This window comes from Maniola jurtina, chromosome 18, assembly GCF_905333055.1.
Source record: "Maniola jurtina chromosome 18, ilManJurt1.1, whole genome shotgun sequence".
Taxonomy (NCBI): Eukaryota; Metazoa; Arthropoda; class Insecta; order Lepidoptera; family Nymphalidae; genus Maniola; species Maniola jurtina.
In genome coordinates, this window is record NC_060046.1 from 7,736,518 (window position 1) to 7,753,413 (window position 16,896).

Here is a 16,896-nt window from a genome sequence, read left to right on the forward strand (position 1 = left end):
CGGATTTATATGGGAATGACATATCCTTATACATCGATGGTTATGGCAGTGTTCACAGTCTTACACTTGATAATAACAAAAATAACCCTTGACATTTATTATAATTTACATTTTCTGATCTCCAAACTCTACTTCGGTTCTATTAATATCTAAGATGTGGTCCAATGAATAAATTGGACTTAGAACTGGAGCCTTAAAACTTAAGAAGCTTTTTAGCAAGCGCACCACCTTCAACATTTTCAATTAGCTTTCTCTTCAAAGATGGTTTTTCCGATTCCATTTTCATAGATAGATTAGTGGGCATTGGCAGTTTTGGCCCTACAGTGGGGGCTGGTTTATTGCTGTAAAAGAAAAAAAATTGTATTAAACCATGTCAATATTAACAAGCTGAAGAAAGAAATTGCCAAAACAGAGAGTTAGGTAATTTTATACTTGAACCACAACATCTATGTAGTACTACTACCACAGGATCAGTCCAGGGGTCATTCTGAACATAATCTTTTGTGGATTTTTGCTTATATTTTGATGTCCAGTGTTATACTAATTTCATCAGGTCCATAGAACACAATTTTTGTTTGAATTATACACTATCTGCGGAATGAAGTTAGTACTTTATCCGACGCCGCGCTGAATATGTGCCTAATACGGAACAGCTCGTTACCTGAAGTACGGCATCTGCAACGCCTGCGTGCAGTCGCAGCGGCGCGGCGGGTACAGCGCGAGCAAGCTCTCCAGCAGCTCCAGCAGGTCGTCCGACGCCGCGCTGAATATGTGCCGCAGCTGCTGCGCCGGGAACATCTTGTACTGCACATAGTCTGTCAAGCTCTTCATGCCCTGATTAAGTATATTTTATTAAATTAATGCTGTCAAAACCTAACAAAGTTAAATAAATTCCACTCTGTCCCTAGCTAGGCTCCATCAACCTACCCCAACAGGGAGTTAAGTCAAGTCAATATTATGTAATTTTTTCATGTGTTCACGAGTGGTTTATATTAAAATTTTGTACAGTTGTTGTTAGCACTTGCTTGATAGTAATTAATGCACAATAAGTCGCTCGCTAGAGACATTAGCTAGTTGAATAATAAGCACAATACCACAGACAACAGCTTTTTACCGGCCATGTTTCTTCAGTAGGAGTTCCAAATACTAGGAATATCCGCGACAGTTGATCAAGGTCGGTCTCCCCAGGCAGGAAGGGCACCCTGAGTAGCAGCTCTGCTAGAATGCAGCCCACGGCCCACATGTCCACCCCAGTGCCATATTGTCTTGCACCAAACAGCAGTTCTGGTGATCTGATGAACATTACAAATTATAACGCTTGCTCTAATCGCTTGCAGATTAAATAAACAAAATTCACTAAAATATTGCAAACTCTGCAATGAAGGCTATTTTATAGTTAGTTTTCATGAAAATTATTAAACTTGAACAGGTGTACTCTAAAACATTTTTTTTTCTGGAGTGTTCTAGAAACTATTTGGTAAAACTACAATGAGAGCAATAAAGGAGAATTTCTTTATTTTCTGAGTTTTGCGCTATTTTAATGCAATTATTTATTTCTTAGAAACATGTCTCTATTCATATACAATTAATGTCAAAATTTTACCTGTACCATCTTGTGACCACTTGATGAGTGTTTATCCTGGTTGGTGATCCAAAAGCTTTTGCCAATCCAAAATCACCAATTTTCAAGATTCCTTCTCTATTGATAAGTAAATTGTTTGGCTTCAAATCTCTGTGTAATATCCAGTTCTGATGTAAATATTCTAAACCTAACAAATACAAAACCATTAACATATATAGTTACAGTTTCAGATATTATTTTAACTTTAAAAAGATTATTGTCTGGCTATACAATCTTGGTTTAATTCAGTAGCCAAATGGAACCTTTTATTTAAATTGTTATCAAGTAATTGAATTCTAGAAGTTGAATAAAAAGTTATTGACATGTTTAATTGTTATCTATTAATATAAATGCCAAGTGAGTTTGTCTGTCTGTTGCCTTTTAACATAAAGAACTTACATCTCAGAGACAAACAAAGGCAACTTTTTTTCAAATTTTTATCATGGCAAATCAAATAGTACCCACATGAAAATCAAAAACCTAAATCCATGAACACAAAATCTCTGGATATGGATTAAATATGACAGTAATAAAAAAAATCTTACTCACCTTTAAGAGTCATAATCATATAAGCTTTAACATTTCCTGGAGTCAATACAATTTTACTATCCTTAACTATTATCTCTAAGTCAGTATCCATAAAGTCAAATACCAACGAAACATTTGATTTTTGTCCAAACACATCTGAAAATAATTATTATATTTTCTACTATAAGATGAAGATAAAGTTACTTTACATTTACTTTGATCACCAATAAAATGTATTAGGTTGCACAAGTTAGTATTTCACCATGATAACATTAAAATTTTGGTTCAAAGTTACCTTTTGTGATATTTTTCTTCTATTGACGGTCAAAGAATGGTTACCATGATATTTGTCATATTATTACTGCCTGTCAAGCAAATGGGTCTCAGTAATGAAACAACAATCAACATTGATGTTGTATAATTTTTTTTGCTAATGTTTTTAAATTCCTTACTCAACATTTTTACTGTCCCTAACTATATAGCTACCATAGAGAACAAAAGGAAATATGATTCTAAACTTTTGTTATGTGTACTATAATAAAAACAATTCATTCATAAAGTCCATGAAATTTGAATTATTTCTAATGTCAGTAAAGGTTGGTAAGGACCTTTAAATATGCACCTGTTTACAGCGCAGCCCTACAATTCACAGAGTCCAGAGAAGCGTAGATTTTAACCTAAGCTGCACATGCTACAACCACTGAAAATATGTGCATACCTAAAAGTCCAATAAGGTTTATATGCTGCAATTCTTGCAGCAATTTAATCTCTCGAAGAGCAGTTCTGTTTATTCCATCTTGGGCTTCCAATCTTGATCCAATTTTAATTTTCTTAACGGCAACTATTTTATCCGTTTTTACATCGCGGGCTTTGTACACTGTTGCAAACTGCATATAAAAAATTAAAAGAGTATTTAGTATGATACTATTATTTGTGTACAAAGTGTAGACAATCTTTATTTCATAGCCATTATTAATAATGTAAAATAGCAAGTGTATTTACCTGACCCTCTCCCAAGAAATCAATCTTCTCGTAACGTAAAATTGGTTCTTCCATTGCGTCCTTAGGTTAAATGAATCCCTTTGTTATTTATAAGAAAATCTGTGTCTTAAGTCATTTATTAGAGCCAATTTGTAAGGAATATGAGGTCATGTTAGTAATGAATTGCTAAAATTAATAGGTAACACAATAACAACTAACATGAAATTCAAAATTTTAAAAACGACACGACAGGCGACGACAAAATTGACATTTTGATCACAGATTTTGATTTTGCCCAAAGAGAATCACTCCGTTTTCACCACTGACAAATATTTTGGTATGAATTATGATCGACAATGGTACCATACCAATCAATAATCATATTCACTTTTTTTTTGTAAATGGCTTTAAGGCTCTGGACTCTAGCCTTTTTTAGCCTGACCAATCCTACTTGATGCATTGCACCATAGAGGTAGTAAAGTTAGATAATTATTATGTTCAATGTTCAATGCACCATTGCACAGATGTAAATGTGTATCACAGGGTTACAATATAAACAGATCAAAGATTAGAGTGCAACCATAATGTTAAATTACGACACATTTGCTAGGCAGCTCCGCACTTCAGTACCAGTTAAGATTTAATATTGTCTGTGGTAGAATCCAGAGCCACAAAGCGAGTTAAAAAAATTGGTCATAATATTGAACACAGACCAATAACATGAGCAGATAGAGTAGGAAAAAAGTAAAATATGTTTTGTTTTGTTATTTTTAAGAATCATGGATTTGTTTAATAATTAAATAACTAATGAATGAAAAATTATGAATTACCTAGTAGTTTCACAAAAATATGGTAGCTGAAGTAGTACTATTTATGTATTAGAATTTAGAAAGGGTTACCTGTGATTTTGTGCTTGTGATCTAATCTAATCAAAAATGAATACAAGTGGTCAAAATGTTTATTATGAAGATATTCCACCAGAAAATCTTAATGAAGATGAATTCTTTTGCACAGAAAAGATAGTTCCTAGAAAAATAAAACCCCAAAATCTTGTGCTAAGGCTTATGGATCGTGAGACATATGGTTCCAGAAAACCAGGATCTCATCTGCATGTAGTTCGAGAATTCTACCAGAATGTCTTTCCTAATTTGACAATAGTTAATGTGGAAAAACCACCATGTTTTCTGAGAAAGTTTAGCCCCGATGGAAGACATTTTATAGCTTTTTCGGCCGACCAGACTTCACTTGAGGTGAGAATCTCTTGGGTATACATTTTCCCCATATCTTGTAGAAATCAGTAAATGTATAAAAGCTAGTAGATAATAGAAATGTATGTTTTTAGATTTATGAGTATAGAGGAGCTGCTGCAGCTGGTGACCTTGTTGCTGGGTACCCCTCAGACCTGCTAAATGCTGATGCTGATGCACATCATCGAATACGCACACATATATTTTACAGATTTTTCAAGGTATTTAGGTATATTATACACCACTGCTATTTCTTATTTACCTTATTACCTTAAAAATTTAAGGCTAAAGATAAGAAATGTTTGTTTATATTGTTTTAGATGTGCAATCTTCTATAATTTAACAGGGCTCTCTCCGTCACTTGCTTAATACAATTGTAGTTCCAATTTCATTTCAATATTAAGGAACCAAAGTCCATGAAATTTTGCAGACATATTTTAGAAACTAATATCTCTGTCTGTGGTGTTTTAGATTTTTCTAAAAATATGTAGTTTTAAAATTACAGGGGCTCAAAGATTTGTATGTAAATTTTTAAGACTGCGTAACTCTACTGTATTAAATTAAGTAAATAATTCAGGTAAAAAACATGTTATCTAGGTCTTTATATTGTGTATGTCTATTTAATTTATGAATGATGATTCTTCAATATTATCTGTTTCAGCCAAAATTCACAGTCAACGTGTGCCAACAAAGATTAGTTTCTAGATCTGAACGTAACTCCGGACAACTTCCATTTATGGAGCAGCAACTAAATCGAGAATGTAGCCTATTCACTGAAGATGGGCGTTATGTGATTGTTGGCTCTGCAGCGCACATTCCTGATGACTTTAGACCCCATTTTTATCAAATACATAGTAACAATGAAGCAGTGACACCAACTATTAGGTAAATATGAACCTTTGAATTGACTTTTATGTATGACCAACGTTAGCTGGCTATTATAAACAAAAAAAAAACATCTTTTTATACAGGTCTGCCCTTGAAGATTATTCTCTCCATTTAGTGGATCTGCATCAAGGCAAATTGTGTGATACTAAACATTTTAGGAGTGATAAAATCTACCTTTCTCATAATCAAGGCATTTATCTTTACAAAGAAGTACTTGCTGTTCTATCAGTACAGCATCAAACAATACATTTGTTTCAAATTGTAGAGGGAATGTTGATAGAAATCAGAAAAATCGGTAGATTTTGCTACGATGATGATCCATTCATTGTCAGTTCAGTTTTTGCTCCTGTGATGAATGAGCGACCTTATTGTGAAGAAACTATAAACAGCTTAAAACACAGACTGCTAGTGTTTCTATTTAAAAGGGCAAAGTCAATAAGCGATGAATCAAAGGATCCTTTAGAATTGAGAAAGTTTTACAAATATTTTGATATGTTCAAAAGTTTGAGAATGTGGAAAATGCAGTTGTTAGATGAAGATCATTTGTTCATAAAGTATGCGAGCGAGGAAGTAGTGACGTTAAGGGTGGCAGAACCGAACAGCCAATCTTCATTTTTTGTGATTTACAACATCAGTGAGAGCAAAATTCTAGAAGTATATGAAAACACTTCAGAAGGGCTGCTGCAACTGTTTGAAAATTACTGCGACTGTTTTAGAAATGCCAGACTATGTGCAGATTCCCAGTTTACATGTTCTCCTTCTAACAATCTGTATGCGAGGTTGACCCAACAGAGGTTCAAGCAGACGATCGTGCGGGCGATATACGGCGGCCGCACTGAAGCCACCAAGAGGATATTGGCGCAGTTGCCGATAAGCGCGCAGTCGTACAGTGGGTCACCGTACCTAGACTTAGGACTCTTCAGTTACGACGATAAATGGGTCTCTGTTATGGAAAGACCTAAAGCATATGGAGAGTATCCAATACGGTATGTAATATTGAGACTATTGAGAATTCCATATCTAAATAATCCATACTAATTTCATAAATGCAAAAGTAAGCCTGTCTGTCTGTCTGCAAAACTTGGTTCAGAGATAGCTTGCAACCCGGTAATGGACAATGGACATAGCCTAAGTACTTTTGTCCTGGAAAATCAGTGTTCCCACAGGATTTTAAAGGCTCACCTGTATAACCGATTTTGAGATAGCTTGCATCCTAATATAGACTACGTTTTATGCCATAAAACTGAAGATTTACCACAAGATTTTTACAAATCTAAATATACGCGGCTGATGTCTTTCATAATATGTATTAAAATATGAAAATTATTGGCTTTTACAGGTTTTATGCTCGAGATTCTGGATTGCTGAAGTTCAAAATTTACGCAGGAGTATTGGGCCAGTCCGTGCCGGCGAGCGCGCGACGCCTTGTCGCCTTCACATTCCATCCAACTGACCCCTTCGCGATAAGCGTGCAAAGGACGAACTCGGAATATATTGTTAACTTCCACATAAGAAATGCGGTCTTCAGTTGACAATAATTATATACATTGCATATAAATTATAAGTAATCAAATAAGTTGTATCTATAATAAAATATATTATTATTTTGGATATATATTTTGAGTCCTTATTTATTGCAGTAGGTACTTATAGAGAGAGAGCAAGCGAGCGCCAGACCTTCGTTATCTTATAAAAAAATATCCTATAAGGATAAGGGTCCCGTTTTTCTTTTGAGGTACGGAACATTAAAAATTGAAAATTTCTCTACGTATTGTCCCATGTTATGCATTGGTAGTTTGTAATATTATTCCGAAGAAAATAAAAAAATTACACTTTATCTTAAGATTTTTTCATTTTTTTTTTACCTTTTCCTCCCAAAGCCACCAAGATTCAAACTTCATAGTCGCTGATCATTATTCCCTATTGCGAACGGTCTTTGATTACAATCAAAGGTTGATTACAATCAAAATACGAACAGAAACTTTCAGCTTTTATAAAATAACGAAGATCTGGCTCTCGCGGGCGGGAAGACGCCGCGTTTCGGCTCTGTCGGTGTGCGTCCCGCCTAAGAATAAAGATTTATAAAAGAAAGTTTGAGGAATTAACCCTTACTTTTCGTAGTTAGGTGTGTTTTACGTTTTAACCAATTAAATGTATTACCTATGTCACCGTTAAAGTGAAGGAAAACATCGTGAGGAAACCTGCATGCCTTAGAGTTCTCCAAACGTTTCAATTCGCAATTGGCCAGCGTGATGGCTAACACTTCTCATTCTGATTTCTGAATGGAAAGGAAACCTGTTCCCTGAAAAAAAAGCTTTATTCATAGAGCATTTAACTTGTCACCATTCTGTCACATCCTATTATTTATCAAAACATGGGCCCCGTACCTACTAAATAAATATTTTAAATAAACCAAAATATGTTTCATACACCAATTCTGACTAAGATGTAAATAAACGCAATTTTTAATCACAATGCAGTCAAACCAGCCATTTGGGAGCTATAGTTTTCAAAGTTATCCAAAAACAGGTCAGTTCGTTTCTGCACTCTAAAGTCCATGTGTCAGGATGTAATGTTCATCTTCAGCTTTGTTTTCGTATACTAATCATACCTAAATCATAGATTGCGGGGTCCTAACTCCTACTACACAAAAACCGAACTTTCCGTTATAATAATTACGAGACCGAACATTTGCCCTAAAAGCCGGTAGTTAGCACCTTTAACTGCATTATGGAGATGTGAGAAAACTCTTAGGCAAGCAGATTCCCTGACGATGTTTTCCTTCTATCAGTCTGTGGTCTTATTATGGAGAAGACCCGGGTTCGATGCCCGGCAGGGATAAGAATTTTCTAAATTTCTAGTCTGGTCTGGTGGAAGGCTTCGGCCGTGGCTAGTTACTACCCTACTGGCAAAGTTGTGCCGCTAAGCGATTTAGCGTTCCGGTACGATGCCGTGTAGAAATCAATACTAGATAATTCTCGGGACAAGCATTTAAACCAAGTTGGTAGAATATAAGATAGAATAGAATGTTATTTCTGATTATCATGGCTTTTCATAAATAATCTTATTTCAGTGCTACCACTGATCCCACAAATAGCAGGCGAAGGGGATGTAACGGCGATAACGTTTCCGGATGGTAGTGTCCAGTTTTATTTCGTTCCTACAATCATACAAAACCATTTGCCTTGTCTATGTAGTGTGAGAAATCCGTACGGCAGTTTATTTCCTTGTCCACCAAACGCAGAAATCTGGGTTGTTCGGAGCATTACTCAGCCACAAGCAAATCTAAATATTTCGTAAGTAAAGATGTACCTAAGTACATACATGCATAATTTCACTCAGGAAGTAAATCTAGTGCTCTCTTCGGTTAGAGCGCGTACTAGGTATTGGAAGTAGGTACGGAAAAGAGCTGCCCAGTATATGACGTACTAGGTAGGTACGTACGCCTACGTAGTAAGCGCCCATACTAGCGATGCATTGCCAATCGCTTAGCTCGCGACGCGTATCTTCCTCGAACACTTACCTATCTCGTACAAAGCGCATCTTCCTAAAACATCTTACCCTCTGCACTACATCATTTAGCTTTGATGAGAATAGGCATATCGTTTCGTAGCTTAGCTTTAACCACGCTCACCGTTTAGCTATGTCTAACTCTGGTGGAAAGTTAGCTAACCTAGAGATTTGCACTTCAAAACGGAAAGATGAGAACAAACCACACTGACAATAGTGTGTTCATGTCTTCATATAAAAATAATGTATGAAGACTAGGATCGCTTTCTGTCGCATGACAGAGATGAGTAGTTTCATAAAGTAGGTAGTAACTAGTAGGTATAGATATATGGCGGTTTGTTTGCACTTCCTCCGTCTATATATCCTATTTTATATTTTAGTGTTCCAGCTGGATATTTGAATAGTCAACTTCCACCACCTTATTCGCCACCTAATTACTTTATGAACACAAATCATGAATATGCACAAAAGGTAAATGCTAAAAATCCATACTTTTCCATACAAATATTATTATAAATGCCAAAGTGTGTCTGTCTGTTTGCTACCAACAGTTTAACCGATTTTGACGAATTTTGGTAAAGACTTAGCTTATGTCCCGGGGACGGACATAGGCAATTTTTATCCTGGAAATACAGTTCCCATGGGATCTTTGAAAACCTAATTCCAGGCGGACGAAGTCGCGGGCATTCTCTAGTATATAATAATAATTAGTATTTTTTGTTAATTACATTACATTTAGGCATATTTAATTCAAGCTACTGTTGATCCAAAACATTTCTTAAACTCTTGGTACCCCACCTATGGAGTTCAAGAGATGTTTGTTGCATTGATTTTTGTTGATTGCAGTTCCACAATGATAAATGGACATCGACAACAGACATTCTTTACTTTTATCCAAGTTTACGTCGCGAGAAATGCTTCCAATACTGTACAGAAACTCAAACTGAAATACCGTTTCAAAATAATAATCTTGTTGAAATGGATGTAACAACCTGTTATTGTGAATCAAGTTCTCAACAAAAGCCTGTTAATATTGAATGTAATTGTTGTCATCCGAAAGTTTTGCACATAGCCCAGTGATAATTGCATGAATGTCGATACCTAGTAAAAGAAAATAAAATACATGACAAAAAATCGGTGAAAAACTCTAAATAAGAAATACACTCTGACTTTATAATGACGCATGCCAATCAAGCAACAGAAATATTGCAGTGTGATCAAGAAACACAGACTGAAGTATCGAAATTTAAGAAAAAATAAACGCCACAGGTCGTAAATACTAATCCAATACATAAATGGGTTACATTGCTCAAGTCGGAGTTGCTCTTCTACGCCTGCAGTGCAGTATATATCTACATTGAAAACCGAACGATCGGTGATTAAATAAAACGACGTCTTTTGTAATTATAGTTTCTTATAATACATTTATCCCTTATTGTTACAGGTATTTACATTTTAAAAATAATATAATGCGTTTTTGAGAAAGGATTCGCCTTATTGCTGTGTGTGAATTCATCATGTCATGTCAAAAGTACAGCTTACCCATGCTGTCTACAGGTTGACCGTTAGCTCGATTCCGTAAAACCTGCATCAATAATTATTACAATCGCAATAGTTATTGGCTAAATTTATGCTATTCTTGTTGCAACAATACATTACAGCCAATAGTGAGCGAGCGTCAACCAATTAGAGATGATTGCGATCGTGACATTTTGAGTTTGAGTTGACTAATAGAGCAAATATGGCGAGTCGTTTCTCAAAATGTACGTATAATAATAAACAAAAACAAAACGAGATTTTCACTTTTTCCTTCAAAATATAAAATTACGGAATCTTATTACAGCTGCACTTTTCAGTCGTTAGGGTTAATAAAACAAACCTTTGGACCAATAACGAGACAGATAATTTATAGATAATTATATTATAATTTACCGAAAATATGTTTTTACTACATAATATTAAAAAAGGAAGACTGCAAACAATGTATACTTTCGCTAACTGAAAATACTTTGGTAAAATTGACTCTAAGGGTGTTTGTGCACTCCAGTATTGTGGTATTCGATTTATATTCGTGTTTTTGTGTACATTAAACGGAGCCGTACATCGAACGGATAGTTCACGGATGACTTGTGTATCGATTCAAAATTCTACGAGTAGTATTTCAATAACATTTCGTCCCCTCATCTCTGCGTGAAATCCACGAACCGAATTTAGTGCTAATGTACCTGCACTAAATTAGGTTCGTGGAATTCGTCAGGCAGCGTACGTATAATTAAGTATAAAGGCTACTTTGATCCGTAAAAACTAACTCGATGTTAAAAATTCAACGAATTTCGTGGAAAAAATATGATAGTAAGACAGTGCAGTGCACAAACAACTTTTATGAAGGCTATTTCCAATCGTATTTTCACGAATCACGAACAATAATCGAATACGAATAAGTGCACAAACACCCTAATGCTATGCATTCACTAATAAACATTTCTCAGTGAACATTATCGCAGAAAGAATCATCACATTATAAGAATCTAGTTGTTTCTAAACCATTGCTAATTATTGCAAAGGGTGGACTAATAGGTAGCATTGTCCATCTCAAAGAAAGGAATATTTGGTTAAGAAATTGTAATAGAAACATGGTTCACCAGTGAGCACATGGCTTTACTAAGGAGTCGGAGGGATCTATTAGCGAGTGCAAAAATAAGGTTGATAAAAATATTGTTATACTACTTACATTTCCATGATAAATATTTCATATTGTGTAACATGCAGTCTTATACATTTTATCATAAGCAATTTCATATTATAATTGTGGCTCGGAAGTGAAACTAGGTAATTCAATTTTATATTACATAATTTTACTAAGAATTCGTTTATCTAAAGACATTTGACAGAGTTCAGGATGAAGGCATACATTGTTATAGAACACAAAACACAACGCGACCCGCCAATAGACCGTATACGGCTCGGATTACTAACCAATTTTAAGAAATTTATAAATAAATCGTAAAAACAATGTAACACTTACAACTAATATTGCATAAGAGAAATGAACGGGCACATCGTCCGCGTAGCCAGCTTTCATCCAGATATCACTATTAAAATATCAACGGGCTGGTGTCGATTCATATGCTTGTATTGTAAAGAAAACCTAGTATTCTTAACAATTATAATACAAATATCTGGAATATTTTCAATATTTATATTACAAGCATAGAATACTCTAAACACCCACATCATAATCGAATCGATAATTTCTTACACAATCACATTTGAGATTCATAACATTTTTCTGTCCACTTGTCATGTTATTTTATATTTTTTTCATAATAACCATACAACCACGTTATATTTAAACAACATATTCGCATAATGATTTTAGATTACCGTGGGTAATTACTAAAGTTTAGCACACAACCTGTAAGTTGGATAAACAACTTTATTTTCTTAATTTGACTAAACACTCCTTATAAGTCTAGAACATAGTATAGTGCAAACACCAATCTTGTAGTCACATTTACCGAAGTTCAACTTAGCAAGCACAGTTCTATAATAATATATCAGACTTGAACACTAAAATGTAAAGGAATGAAAAGTTGGTTTTGTCACACAGTGTTCAAAACGTTAAACGTAAGGGTGTTCGCATAAAGAAGCAGGTTTCCACTACCGACAGGCTGGTGCGGATAAAATAGCCTCATATTAATTATCTTATGAGCTTTTTCATAAAGAGACAGGTAACAGGTATAAGATAACAAGGCTATTTAACCCGCACCGATCGACACCGACCTGTCGGCACCGGAAATTTAGTTTTTCATGCTAGCACCCTAATTAAAAATCTTCGCATTTCCAGTACCTTGTGCATAGATAGACAAGAACTGCGTAAAACCCGTCACATACACGTAAAATAATATCAAATAGAAATTAATTATCTTAGAGCATATTTAGAGATTTTTTCGATTTTTATAATACTTTATTTTAAGAAGATCCTAAAATATCTGATATATATCAAGAATCTTAAGCTATAGAAATATAATAAAATGAGTGGGTGCGATAGTATTATGATCTTACGATAAAATACACCGCGATTTTACTACTTACAGCATTTTTAGTGTAAACTATTCAAAATTTGTTTTTAGTATTTAAGCAGATGTGTAAAAAAATATTATCTTGCGTGTCTGTGATGGTCTCAGGCTGAGATCTAAAGAACGCACTTTGACTTTGCTTAGACTTAAGACACTGTTAAAACGAGACAGCGTCATATTGCCCACATAAATCTATCTCGTTTTAACTGAAACTTAAGTCTAAGCAAAGCCAAAGTACGCTCTATAGATCTAAGCCTCACTTTCAAAGCTTAAGACTCCACTACTGACTTTTGTCGCAGTAAATAACCAGTCTCTAGTGAAGCCTAGGACTAAATCTTAAGGCAAATTATAAGTTATCAATATATTTTTCTATATTCACGTTTACATGTGATCAGTCACCATAATAATGTTCTAAATTAATGGGAAAATAATATGATACAAACAAAACTACAAATGTTATTTGACTAGACAGTACTTTAGTACCGACATACGGTCACGTATAGTCACGCTGTGGCAATTTCACAAGCACTTATATAGGCCTTAAAAATCTGAATAGGGCTTTTAGTGCAAATATTATGTGCTACTATTATAAACTAACGGTGAAGTTTCATAGAAGGTACGCAAATATCACAAATTAACAGCGGAAATTATGAAATGGATATCGATCTTAGCAATATAATAAAAGTTTTGTCGACAAATATTTTAATAATAATATATTTTAGTAAAGTTAAAATTTTCTGATTATACTATATTACGTTTTTTTAAGAAACTGCTAAAATATTGTGCATTTTAAAATTTGTGCTAAGCATTTTTAACATTTTTAAAGTTAAAAATGCAAAAAAAATCATTTCTCTTAAATAAAATTATCAAGCTACCACTAAAAGCCCCGCGAGAGCGATAATACACAAAACTTCTATACACACAAATTCCACTCTATTCTATGGTTACTTCTTTAGTGAGGAAGTGTCTTTAAACATTATCAAAATAATTTAGGACTTACATGAGACATTAAAATCGTTTATAATAAAATACAGTTTGCATCTTCATTTTGCCAACTACACGTTATTACAAAGTAATATATTTAGGTTTCGCCACACCAGGAGCAGGTTCTGTATTCACTGCAACAAAATATCCAAATTAATTTTGCGTTGACATCTTGCGACTTGTGTTAAGGTAACTAGAGTTCGCGACAGGTCAACATGGCAATCAGAGCGTCCTCTCCTCCAAGACTCATCAAATACCCCGATTGCCATGCCTGTGGAATTTGGCACATTCTTATAGTGCATTAATTAGAAATTGCACTTTGCTCACAACGCGAATCCCAGCCCAGAACAAATTTACGGTAAATAAGTTTCTTGACAGATCGACAGGAAACGAAGTGACTATATGGGTTCTTTAGTTTACTTTTGAGGTACGGAACCCAAAAAAAACGTTTATATTTGATATAGGCGCGCGTAATTAACACGACTAAACTAGCGGCACGCTATGATGGCCGGTTTGACGTTTGTCCGCTCATGAAGTTCCGTATTAATTGATAACGACTTTGAAGGAAATAATTGTATTACTTTATTGACGATAGTGATGTGCAGAGATTCATAAATTTTATCGAATGTAGTTTTAGGTTTAGGACTCAAAATTTATTTATTAAATTGATTTCTTAAATGTATCTTAATTTAATGTTATATTGCATGCTTATAAGCAGAATTTGGCTGTACTTTTTTATCTTTGTAACATCTCCACTGTTTACCCAAATTCGCAATAAAGAAATTTGATTTGATTTGATTTGATTTATACAAGTGTAGAAAAATCAGTTTGCACCATTTAAGGGGTGAATGTACTTGTGAATATGAACAATTTTCACTATGTGGACAAACCTCTGAAATCGCAAAAAAATATCAATAAATTTTTAAAAATGGAATCTAATACGATCGTCACATAGGATCGCTGGCTAGCACAACTACTACCTCCGGCAAACTCGCGTCAATGCTCAATGCAAAACAAAGCAGTTTCGAATTGACGTTGCTTCGAAAAGTATAAACTGTCAGTGCAATGCGATTGTGATATAGTTTTGACCTGGCTTTGGATTTTAAATATTGATACTGCATTACTGTTGACCCTTGCTCGTTAATTTGGACTCTGTTCAAGCCCTTTGTTGTGGATTTCGTCGATATGACCGAACGTACGCAGAGAACTGTTCTAAATAGTCAGACACGTGAGTTCGTAATACGCCTTCGTAACTATTTCGATCGTGAAGCTCAAAATGGAGGGCCAATTTTACCTATAACGTCAGTGGTTGAACGCGTAGCTGATGCGCTTAATATTGGACAACGAACTGTTAGACGGATAACTAAAAAAAAAATATGGCGAGACTGGCACAGAAGAAAATAAACTTCACACACCAAAAAAGAGAAAACGAGCAAAACCAGTCGTAGGCATCGATAGCTTTGATGCCGATGCTATCCGAAGACATGTTTACGGCTACTATTTACAGAAGGAGTATCCAACAAGAAAAAAGTTGGTGCATTCACTGAAGGAAGCTGGATTATTCTTCGGTGGGGAAAGTTCTTTAACGAAGATTTTGAAGACCATTGGATTTCGATACAAAAAATGTAACAAACGCAAAATATTGATGGAAAGATTTGATATAGCGATGGCAAGGTATACTTTTTTACGGCAAGTGAAAGAAATCAAAAATTGGCAAAATGTTGTGTTCTTGGATGAAACATGGCTTAATGCTAACCATACTGTAGGCCGTTCTTGGAACGATGACACAGCAGCATCTACTTCCAAAGTTCCTGTAGGAAAAGGATCGCGACTTATAATTTGTCACGCCGGAACCATCAACGGGTTTGTCGAAGGTTCTCTCATGGCTTTTGCGTCAAAAACCACTGGAGACTATCATGAAGACATGAATGGAGAAAAGTTTACTGAATGGTTTACCTCAATGTTGTGTAGCCTCCCTGAACCATCTATTATAATTATGGACAACGCCCCATACCACTCGATGCAAATTGACAAGCCACCTGCCCAATCCCAAAAGAAAGCTGATATCGTCGCATGGCTTCGTAAAAATGGCGTAGATGCAAACATGAATATGTTAAAAGCGGAATTAGTACGTCTTTTAAAAGAAAACAAACCAACCAAGATCCGATACGTCATTGACGAAATAGCATTAGAACATGGGCACAGAGTTATACGGTTACCGCCTTACCATTGTGAGTATAATGCGATTGAGTTGGTGTGGGCTCAAATTAAGGGATATGCTGCAAGACACAATACAGAACCCCCATTTACCACAAAAAAAATGCTAAAATTATTAGAAGAAGCTTGTGAACATGTGACTAAAGGAGACTGGGAAAAGGTTGTGAATAGAACTGTTAAATTAATAAGGGAAGATTATGAAAGAGATGTGAAAATAGATAATATTATAGAAAACGAACATATAATTATTAATGTATGTGATGATAGCAGTGACGACAGTGAAAATAGTAGTATGGACGAATCTGATTAATTATGGCCTTTTGTGGCACCTTTTTTGGTATCTTTTGTATTCATATGTTTCTTGTGTGCATATAAAGTATGTATATTCATTTTCGTTCAAATATTCAGTTCGTTCAAATAAATTAAATAAACATATACATTTTTGTTTTATTAAACCTATTTAATCAGGTACAAAAACAAAACTTAATTGTTTTTTGTTCGAGAATAAATTGACATTCCACATCACTATTGTAATGTGTCAAACCGGCCATCATAGCGTGCCGCTAGTGTAGTGGATGAGGTGACGTTACCTGGAGCGCATGCGCGGCGTCGCGGATGGCGGCCAGGCGCAGGCGCGTGTGCGCGAAGGTGGGGCGCTGCGCGGGGTCCGCGTGCCACGCGGCGCGCATCACGTCGTAGGGGCCGGCCGGGCAGCCCTCGGGCGCCTCCATGCGGTAGCCGCGCTCCACGTGCCGCACCACCTCCGCCAGTGGCTGCAACCGACAACGACTTACTATACTCAAATAGCCCACTGTTTGCTTGCACATTTCATATAACAAGT

General features: G+C 35.3%; 3 protein-coding genes and 1 long non-coding RNA gene across 8 annotated transcripts in view; 2 read left to right on the plus strand and 2 right to left on the minus strand.

Annotated features, from left to right (window-relative positions):
• Window positions 1–40: 40 nt before the first annotated feature.
• LOC123874522 (cyclin-dependent kinase 7) lies at window positions 41–3,453 on the minus strand. Its single transcript, XM_045919930.1, has 7 exons — window positions 3,152–3,453; window positions 2,868–3,036; window positions 2,171–2,305; window positions 1,604–1,769; window positions 1,115–1,292; window positions 662–834; window positions 41–341 (listed from the first exon to the last, which is right to left on the minus strand). Exons 1-7 carry the CDS (start codon window positions 3,203–3,205, stop codon window positions 194–196), a joined length of 1,023 nt encoding a protein of 340 aa, XP_045775886.1. The 5' UTR covers window positions 3,206–3,453; the 3' UTR covers window positions 41–193.
• Window positions 3,454–3,850: 397 nt separating this feature from the next.
• Window positions 3,851–10,216, plus strand: LOC123874360 (DET1 homolog). Its single transcript, XM_045919647.1, has 8 exons — window positions 3,851–4,380; window positions 4,473–4,598; window positions 5,039–5,262; window positions 5,349–6,251; window positions 6,605–6,792; window positions 8,363–8,561; window positions 9,156–9,246; window positions 9,622–10,216. The coding sequence occupies exons 1-8, from the start codon at window positions 4,066–4,068 to the stop codon at window positions 9,853–9,855; spliced, it is 2,280 nt and encodes a 759-aa protein (XP_045775603.1). The 5' UTR covers window positions 3,851–4,065; the 3' UTR covers window positions 9,856–10,216.
• Window positions 10,217–10,471: 255 nt separating this feature from the next.
• On the plus strand, window positions 10,472–13,683 carry LOC123874361. The gene is made up of 2 exons (XR_006797900.1): window positions 10,472–12,410; window positions 12,593–13,683. It is a non-coding gene; the product is annotated as an uncharacterized LOC123874361 (long non-coding RNA).
• Window positions 13,622–16,896, minus strand: part of LOC123874357 (tyrosine-protein kinase CSK) — a 31,225-nt gene continuing 27,950 nt past the window's right edge. For all 5 annotated transcript variants that reach the window (XM_045919640.1, XM_045919642.1, XM_045919641.1 and 2 more), the window contains 2 exons: window positions 16,646–16,828; window positions 13,622–13,972 (listed from right to left, as the gene is read on the minus strand). In XM_045919640.1, coding sequence (XP_045775596.1) covers window positions 13,970–13,972; window positions 16,646–16,828 — 186 coding nt within the window. In that variant the 3' untranslated portion in view covers window positions 13,622–13,969. The remainder of the gene's footprint in view (window positions 13,973–16,645; window positions 16,829–16,896) is intronic.